At 45.9% G+C, this 10,285-nt stretch overlaps 1 protein-coding gene across 1 annotated transcript in view; it reads left to right on the top strand.

Annotated features, from left to right (window-relative positions):
• The first annotated feature begins 456 nt into the window (after window positions 1–456).
• LOC137570823 (protein unc-93 homolog A-like) overlaps window positions 457–10,285 on the top strand; it is a 52,585-nt gene continuing 42,756 nt past the window's right edge. The window contains exon 1 of the mRNA XM_068279532.1: window positions 457–546. Coding sequence (XP_068135633.1) covers window positions 457–546 — 90 coding nt within the window. The remainder of the gene's footprint in view (window positions 547–10,285) is intronic.

The following is a 10,285-nucleotide window of genomic DNA, read 5'->3' as shown; positions in this document are numbered from 1 at the left end:
TTTCAAACTAAACTAGACACTTTATTTGAAATCTTGGGATACTTAAAGGATATTGCACTTAAAAACACTCTTCACATAATGCTCTACAACTGCCTTGTGATCAGTAACACGAATATATTGCATGATTGCTTCTTCTGGAAATCTCCTACAACTGCAGAGGACATCATAGCAATGTCTACAGCAACTGTTCAGCAAAACATTATTTCTATCATTTCTATCATTCTACTGCTACAGAGAATAACAAGACACTCTCACCTCATAACTGATACTGACAAAAACAATCTCCTCATCTGTACTAATACAGCTGATGGCAAGAACTTGTTACAGCATGGGGTGGTGCTGGGGGAAGGGAAAACACGGGTGGAATGGTAAATGAATTATATGCAATAATGCTAACTGTTGTAACTTTATTACTTTCTTAGGATGATTGTGCAATCATTGCTGCAGTGATCCAAGATGCGGCATTCCCATCTTAAGAACATTCTTGTTCTGTCGTTTGGAATCTTACTTTTGTACGTTGCATATATGGGACTTCAGACTTTACAGGTAAACTATCACATCAGCATAATATCTGCAGGTCTTCTTAAACTCTGTCTTAATTTGTCTGTGTATATGTTTTATTTCATACATTTATATATCACTTCTGTACAGTTTCACAGAACATAACATTTCTCCATACAGTTCCTAAAAAGGTCTCTCAGAATAATGGATATCACAGAGTTGGAGCCATGTACAGTATGGGGAGAAGTCAATAGAATTTTATGAGCAGATTGCCATGATTGGGGCACTAATGCAATAAAGTGACAAGGGTGGTTACTAGGAGTAGCCACATGTTTAGTGTACTGGTTAAGGGCTCTGCCTTTGACACGGGAGACCAGGGTTTATTTCCTGGCTAGGGTCAGTACCTATAGTTCTTGGGCAATTCAGTAATAAGTCCTTGGGCAAGAATTCCTAACACTGCAGGGTGGCCTCTTGAGTGCTTCCTTAGTGGCAAAAAACGCTATACAAGTGTTAGTAGTTAGAAGTATGTTTAGTAAATAGATAAAGTGAAGGTGGTAAACAATCTACAATTACAGGGAAATCCATATAAAATCCTACAATCAGGGCAGCCTGCAGTAGTAAAGTCGCAATGAGGTAGCTAGGTGCAACCGCATGTTCTACTAGAATAAATCCAGGGGAAATCAAAGTCCATATAACCGATCTGAAAGTTGGGGAGTGCAGCAAGCGATCACAATTCTGGAACAGGCCAAAGTTCATCAGCTAGCAGAAGATATGTTCAAAGCAAATTATAAACTCCAAGGCATGATTAAACAGATGTAGGATGGAATTGCAAAGATCAGGTTTCCACCAGATACAGTATAGTGTTTAAGATCAAGTCTCAGGTTATACAGGTTGCAAAATTAGGCTTGAGGTTCAGGTTTCAAATCAGATTTCTGGCACAGGCTTCTATGTCAAGATTTCAGGTTTAGATTTCAAGATCAGGATACAGGAATCAGAATCAGCTTCATTCACGACAGTTTTTGTACCTGAAATTATTTGTGGTACACTCGGCAGTGGTCACAGTACGATTCATGCAGTGAATAATGTACATTAAAGACCATGTAGACATGTAGATTATAGGACATGGGTTCATAAAGCAAGGATACCAGAGATGCGAGTGCGCAAGCCTGGGAGTCTTTGCTGAGGATGGGACTTGAGTTAAGGAGGAGGACTACTTGGGGAAAGAAAGTGTTCTTTTGCCTGGAGGTCTTGGTGGGGATGGTTCTGTAGAAGCAGCCTGAACGAATAAGGTTGAAGAAACACCTGCAGGGGTGGGAGGGGCTGTTATCTTGTTATCCCTGGAACTTAGTCTAGAAGTATATTTGAGGTTCAGTGGTGGCAGGGGTGACTACTCTTTGAAGTTTATACTTGTCGCTTGTAGTTGTGCCTACATACCAGACGATAACAGAGGAGCAGAGGATAGATTTGATGGTGCAGAAGCTGGTCATCAGCTCCTGTGACATTCCAAACTTTTTCAGATGTCTCAGAAAGAACATACTTTGCTGAGCCTTATTTGGGGTTTTGGGGGTGTAAACCCCCACCCACCTCAAATAACTGGTGATGGTAGTGCCTACAAACCGAATGTTAAGTACACCTGGTGACATCAGTGCCTTTGATGGAGACCGGGTTGAGTGTGGATGCCATCTGTTGTCCTCAGTAAATTCAACAGTTTCAAATGCGTTTAAGACAAGATTGTTGCCTTTCACCCAGGGGCGTAACTAGAAGTCCCCGGGCCCCCCCTGCAAGAATTTTTTCCTGTTTTAACAGGAAGTAATGTGAAGACCTTGCAGATCAGAGAAGCCCTTGCAGATCGGAGACCTCCGTATAGCTGCTGCCGCCGCCACCACTGCTGCCACTTAGATAGATGCAGAAGGGGGAGCGCAGAGGGGAGAGCCCGAGGTGAAGGAGGGGGAGAGAATGTCCCCCCTCCCCGCTGATGTGCAAAGCTCTCCCCTCATGCTGCAACCTCTCCTGCCCCCCCCAAAACGGCCGTGAGCAGGCCCCAGGGGGGCCCCGGGCCCCTCGCGGGGCAGGGGCTGCTTCCCCTTTTGTTAAGCCAGTGCTTCCACCATTTGGAGATTCTCTAAATTGCTTTACTTTAGTATGTGTTGTCCCCATTTTCGCCATAGAGGCCAAGGATGGTGGTATCATTTTAGAATTTGATGACCTTGACAGAGTTAGCTGATGATGAAGTCAACACCGACTTGTACAAGGTTGTTGTAAAGAATATTCAGTTGTCCGTACAGTGCTCACACCCCACAGTCACAGAAAAAAAGTTCAAATATTAACAGTTTCACTGTGTGCAGCGATAACTCCACTAATTTACTGTAATATGCACTCTCACCAGCATTTAGTGTCTGATTTATCACAGATCAGCAATGTTCACTTTTTCAAATAGATTTCCTTCTCGGCATCTTTCTTTCTCCTATGTTGACACAGATGGGATGGCTGATTGTACCATAAACCAGCATACACGCTTAGATACAATCTTATCACTGTGCCAAACTCCCGTCTCGCTTCCACTTGTTCCTCAGGGAGAAATTGTGATACAACATAGCGTAAACCCGTATAGATCTTTGAATCCTTCTTTCCTATATCTGTGCAAAAGCTGCCTGCACCTGCCACTTTGCATGTCATGCAGACACCCTGCAACAACCAACTGTGCCTCCACACTGCCCGGTGTTTTATATTCCTTCACCGACCTCTTCACCACATGCTATAGAATAGAAAGAATGCAGGCTCACCAATTGTTATGCTGAGCTTTCAGGGACCAGCAATCAGCGCTTTGATGTAACTAGTATAACTCCAAATAGCAGCCTGATAAGTACCTAAAGGAACTAACCATCAGCTCCCATAGCGTAACTCCGTATTTATTCCAAGTAAAAAAGCTTAATATTACACTCACAGTGTTAAAAACAATATGCGCATGTAAAACTCAAAGCATAATATAATTGAAAATCTGTGGCGTGAGTTAGAGAGCTGTCCATGCTCTGAAGCCATCACACCTGAATGAACTGGAGGTGTTTTGTAAAGAGGAATGGCCCAAAATACCTTCAACCAGAATCCAGACTCTCATTGCAACCTACAGGAAGCGTTTAGAGGCTGTAATTTCTGCAAAAGGAGGATGAACTAAATATTGATTTCATTTCTTTTTTTGTGGTGCCCAAATTTATGCACCTGCCTAATTTTGTTTAAACAATTATTGCTCACTTTCTGTAAATCCAATAAACTTCATTTCACTTCTCAAATATCACCTACCTATGTAACTGTGTGCGTCTCCTATACAATATACAGTATTTAACTGACATTCTTCATTGTAACAACCAATGATTTATACAGGAAAATCGTGATGATTAACAAGGTTGCCCAAACTTTTGCATCCCACTGTACACCAAGCATGGAGTAACCAGGGCTTTCCCTCAAGGTTTACAGTTGGAAAACATGTTTTGTAGATGGCCACACCTGCACATGTAAGCAAGTGTTAGTGTTGCCAAAATTTTGTCTTTGTGGTAAAAATTTAGCCACACCATGGTATTCTTCAGGGACGACATTTTTCCATGAAAAGTTGCTGAAAGGATTAAAAGATTCAGTTTGTTTGGAAGTTTATCAGTTACCTTCTCATATTATTCTTTGAACAATCATTTGAGTTGATAACAGGCCCGTTTCTAGGGCCGTGCGGCCCGTGCCGTCGCCCGGGGCGCTGTTGGGAGCTGGTGGGAGGTGGGCGCTGTAATGGAGGGGGGAGCCGGAGCCGCGGGGAGGGCAGCCCGACCTCTCCCTCCCTTCCACTCCCCGGGCCGCCCTCCGTGCTCCCCCCTCAGATGCAGAGCAAGCCAGCCAGGGAGGAAGCGCTGTATACAACATACCTCCCTGCGTTCCAAGCGCTGCTCTCTAGCCGCCGGTCTCTTCCTCTCTGCCTATATGATGATACACACGCTGCTTCCGGAAGCAGCGTGTGTATCATCGTATATGCGGCAGAGAGAAAGAGACCGGCGGCGAGAGAGCAGCACTTGGAACGCAGGGAGGTATGTTGTATACAGCGCTTCCTCCCTGGCTGGCTCACTCTGCATCTGAGGGGGGAGCACGGAGGGCGGCCCAGGAGAGGGAGGGAGAGGGAGGGCTGCCCTCCCCGCGGCTCCGGCTCCCCCCTCTATTATGGGGGACAGCTACCTATCTAACCTACCCTGGGGGGGCACCTACCTAATCTAACCTACGCTGGTGGGCAGCTACCTAATCTAACCTATACTGGGGGGCAGCTACCTAATCTAACCTACGCTGGGGGGCAGCTACCTATCTAACCTAGACTGGGGGGCACCTACCTAATCTAACCTATACTGGGGGGGCACCTACCTAATCTAACCTATACTGGGGGGCACCTACCTAATCTAACCTACACTGGGGGACACCTACCTAATCTAACCGACACTGGGGGCAGCTACCTATCTAACCTACACTGGGGGGCAGCTACCTAATCTAACCTACACTGAGGGGCAGCTACCGATCTAACCTACACTGGGGGCACCTACCTATCTAACCTACGCTGGGGGCACTTATCTAACCTGTATTGGGGGCACCTACCTACCTACCTAGCCTATACAGGTGGCAACTATACTGGCTACCTATATTGCAGGCACCTACCTAAATAACCTATACTGGGGGCACCTACCTATCTAACCTATGCTGGGGGCAACTATTCTGGCTACCTATATTAGAGGCACCCACCTAGCTAACCTGTACTGGAGCACCTACCTATCTAACTTATACCGGGGGCGCCTGCCTATCTAACCTATATTGGGGGCAACTATACTGGCTACCTATACTGGAGGCACCTACCTGGCTAACCTATAGCGGGGGCAACTATACTGGCTCACCTATGCCTGGCTACCTATACTGGGGTACCTATTCTTGGTTACCTATACTGGGGGGACCTATACTAAGTGCAACTAGACCTGGCTAACCTATACTGCGGGCACCCATACCTTGCTCGGGGGGGGGGGGGCACAGTTTTTACACCCTCGCCCTGGGTGCTTTTTAGCCTAGAAACTGCACTGGTTGATAAGACTGAACAAACAGAGCAGAGTTTGTTTTCTGCAGATTCAGTGACTTTAGTGAGGAAGAGTTTGTATTCTGTGCTTATGTAGAGCTCCTCACAAAGATTTCTGAATTGTGATCATAAGCAAACGCAAGGGGGATTACAGCTGCCCAGTATCCCCCCTCAGACCAGGGCCGGTGCAGTGTCTGGCGACAAGCACGAGTTGAGACACCAGAATATCTGCAGGCATCCTGCAGCTCACAGCACTGCCCCCTTTCTTTCCCAGCTACAGTTGATTTTGGATATAGCAGCAGCGTGTGTACAGACTCAGAGCATGGAGCACGAGCATGTGTACAGAGCATGGAGCAGCAGTGTGTGTACAGAGCATGGAGTAGCAGTGTGTGTACAGAGTATGGAGCAGCTCTGGGGAACTTAAAGGGACTCCGAGCAGTGCAGAAACTATGGAAAGATGCATACCATTTTGAAGCTCTCTTTCTCCTCTTTCCAACGATATATAAACCGGCGCCCTACGCCTTTTAGTTTTTGCTATTTTCGCGATCGAATTCGCGGCCGCTGCGATTTCGATCACAAGAATATCGAAAACTAAGAGGCGTAGGGCGGCAGTTTTTGTGTCATTGGAAAGAGGAGAAAGAGAGCTTCAAAATGGTATGCATCTTTCCATAGTTACTTGTATTACACAGGGCGACTTTTCCCCAGCTCCATTCAGCTGCTGACTTTGGAGAAAAGTCGTCCTGTGTAATACAAGCAACTATGGAAAGATGCATACCATTTTGAAGCTCTCTTTCTCCTCTTTCCAACGACACATAAACCACCGCCCCACGCCTTTTAGTTTTCGATATTTTCGCGATCAAAATCGCGGTGGCGATTTCGATCACGAAAATAGTGAAAACTAAAAGGCGTAGGGCGGCGGTTTATATATCGTTGGAAAGAGGAGAAAGAGAGCTTCAAAATGGTATGCATCTTTCCAAAGTTTCTGCACTGCTCGGAGTCCCTTTAACAGAATTGAGTATGAGCCCAGCCCTGTGCCCCTGCTGTGTGAATGCTTCATTTTCCCCTTCATTAGCAATGTCGGCTGTCATTATTATCTGTATCCAAGCTGCTCCTGATCTATCCCATTGTCGGTTGGTCGGTCGGACGGGAAATTGCATTATGTGTACCGAGCATGAAGTCCTACCATATTATTATACTGTATTGTGCGTGGCTGAGGGAGACCTTTCAGGAATCCCCCCCTTGAAAATCCTAGGTTTGCTCCTGGTGATATACTAGGGGCTTGATTCACAAAGCGGTGATAACCCAGTTATCACGCCTAAAAGACTTTAGGCGTGATGACCTTTTCACCACTGAGTTATCACCGCTTTTTCCTGCTCTTCGCGCAAAGTTACCTCGCGTACGCGCGTTCGCGCGTGAGCGCGCGCGCAAAGTCCCATAGGGTTTAATGGGAGCTTCGCGCGAAGCGTCGGGTGCTGCGCGCGCACTTACGCGCGTACGCGCGGTAACTTCGCGCGAGTTTCTTCTTATCACGCCTAGAGTGAGTTTAGGCGTGATAAGGGGCTTTTCACTGGCGTGCAAACACTTTGCACCGCTTTGTGAATCAAGCCCTATATATGTAATGACAGCCCCTAGCTATGCTGTTCTGTGAACTGGGAACTTAACATACCTGACACAACCTGTAGACAAAAGCAAATATGATAATTATATGGGCAATGCAGAGTAGGTAGACACGTTTTGTATTGTATGATTATTGTATATTATACCAGACTGGATACTCAGAATTGGAAGTCATGCAGTATTTCTCAAACCTGTTCTCAGAAGCTTCTCACAGATCTTCCTTTCCAGATATGTGAGCACACGTGCACAGTGGCGTACTGACCACAGGGCTGCAGGTGCTCACAAGCCTGGGTGTAGCCATGGCTAGGGGTGCCGCTGTGGTGCTAAGCCACTGTGTTCTTCCACCTGGGACCTTTTTCCGTAGTTTGGGCAACATTTGGGAAAATAGCATCAGGCTGTGCATGGGACTGTACTACTTCCTGTACTAGATGTAGCACCCCTCCCCTTCCTGTCCGTGGGCAATGTATTTCCTTGCTCTCTACACACAGCCTGCAGTGAGTGAATGTGCAGAGCAGCAGGGTGAGTAGACAAAATAATTGCTGTGCTGTAGCTGGTACATTAGCAGGGAGAGGTGGCAGGACGTGTTCAGTGCTTCAGAAGTTGCCTGTCATTAGTAGCCATGTTCACTGGCTGCTGTAATACAGGAGTGCCCTGGACTATATCCTGATCAGAAGAATAATTAATCAATAATGCAGGGTAGTCTGCTGCTGCAGAAGCCAGTGATACAGGTGCTGACAGCCGACTTCTGTAGTGAGCGAAGAAGCAAGCTCCAGGCAATTTAGATGAGCACGATTGCAGGTAATCTGATCTATTCTCCCAGCTTCCCCTCCCACCCTGTTGTCTTCCCCATGACCCTTTCCTCTTTTCAGATTTCAATGACAGCATGTCCCTGCAAACTTCAGTCCTTCCTGCCATATGTCCTGTCCCACCAAGCTCTCTGTTTTGTGACTCTACCACTTTAGCCCCCCTCCTATGCATCCCCCACTGTCATATGGCCCCTTTTTCTGACTGTCCTCAGAGGAGCTCACAATCTAATCATACCATGGTCATAGTCTAATGTCCTACCATATTATTATTGTGTATTTAGAGTACAGAGTTTCATAACGGTTAGCTCCGTCCACCTCCTGATGACTCCTTTCCTCCCCAAATGGCCCAAACATTGCAGCAACCCACACGGCGCCCCAACCCATCAACCCTCCTATCAAAAAAATGGTGTTTTTTGTGGGGGGGTTCTTTAAATAACCAGTACCGGGTGTCAAATTCTATAGTTATGCCACTGGATGAGTGCATGGATTACATAAACATCTGAACTTCGCATTTTGGTATTGACGACATGACAGAAGGCTTTGGCTCCAAAGGTTTTTTAGTTGGACTCTGAGGGGTGGTCAGGCTATTAAATCCTGTTGTTCTGTGGTTGTGGGAGTTGAGACACAGTTGCAACAGAACTGGGGCTAATATATAGCTGAACTCTAGAAAGTGGCAGCATAGAGGGTCACTATGTAATGTACGAAGCTTGAAATTTCAGATAACGGCAGAGTTATCCACTGCTATCATCATGAAAAAAATGTTTTGTTGTGTTGCACAATGATGATAAAGTGCATGAATCTTGAGTAGGGGGCTTTAATGGAGGAGCGGGGGTTACTGTTAGGTTAGGGAGGGACGGAGGTAGTGTCAGGCATAAGTAAGGGAGGGTTAGTGTGAGAGAAGGGTTAGGGAAGGCCATAGTTGAATATAGATAAAATAACAGATGTTCTAACTATTGGCAATAATCATACTCTTTCATCCAGTGCCATAATTACTTGTATGCCTAGTGGTATATTTAATGGAATATTTAGAAGATTACTTACAGCCAGAGACAGAAGTAACTCCTTGGTGTTTGATATTTTTGTTGAAAATTTTATACAATTTTGACTATCATTCATGGGACTTTAAACTGCTCCCTACCCAATGGCATAGCAATAGGGGTTGCAGAGGTTGTGACTGCATCAGGCCCCTGGACCAGAGGGGCTTACTATAAGCCCTCCCTCCAACTCAGTATTAGCTCTTCTATGGCGCTATGCTCATCATCAAATGATCATTTCTACAGGGAGTGCAGAAATATTAGGCAAGTTCTATTTTTGAGGAATAATTTTATTATTAAACAACAACCATGTTCTCAATGAACCCAAAAAACTCATTAACCTCCTTAGCGGTAACCCCGTGCTGGACACGGGGTAAGCCGCGCAGGAGGATTTCTCAGGCCCCGCTGGGCCGATCTGTATAACTTTTTTTTATACACGTGTTACTCACGATCACCGCCGCCCCGCGCCAATTCGCCGCTATCCGCCGCATCAGAGGGTGCTCCCCAGCTGAGACCCGTGCGCTGCCTAGCCAATCAGTGCCAGGCAGCGCTGAGGGGTGGATCGGGACTCCCTCTGACGTCACGACGTCGATGACGTCTATGACGTCATCGCGGGCCGTCGCCATGTTCAGAACGGGATTTACGGATAGGCATATGCGCCGGCGGCGATCAGCGCATACGGGTGGACGCACAGGGAGGGGGGAAGCATGTAGCTAGCGCTAGGCTAGCTACATGCTAAAAAAAAAAAAGTTAAAAAACCCTACCATACCGCCAGGGAGGTTAGTATCAAAGCTGAATATTTTTGAAAGTAGTTTTTAGTTTGTTTTTAGTTTTAGCTATTTTAGGGGGATATCTGTGTGTGCAGGTGACTATTACTGTGCATAATTATTAGGCAACTTAACAAAAAACAAATATATACTCATTTCAATTATTTATTTTTACCAGTGAAACCAATATAACATCTCAACATTCACAAATATACATTTCTGACATTCAAAAACAAAACAAAAACAAATCAGTGACCAATATAGCCACATTTCTTTGCAAGGACACTCAAAAGCCTGTCATCCATGGATTCTGTCAGTGTTTTGATCTGTTCACCATCAACATTGTGTGCAGCAGCAACCACAGCCTCCCAGACACTGTTCAGAGAGGTGTACCGTTTTCCCTCCTTGTAAATCTCACATTTTATGATGGACCACAGGTTCTCAATGGGGTTCAGATCAGGTGAACAAGGTATATCT

This window comes from Hyperolius riggenbachi, chromosome 4 (assembly GCF_040937935.1).
Source record: "Hyperolius riggenbachi isolate aHypRig1 chromosome 4, aHypRig1.pri, whole genome shotgun sequence".
Classification (NCBI taxonomy): Eukaryota; Metazoa; Chordata; class Amphibia; order Anura; family Hyperoliidae; genus Hyperolius; species Hyperolius riggenbachi.
Note: the sequence above shows the minus strand (reverse complement) of the source record. Positions and strands in the feature narration are given on the sequence as shown.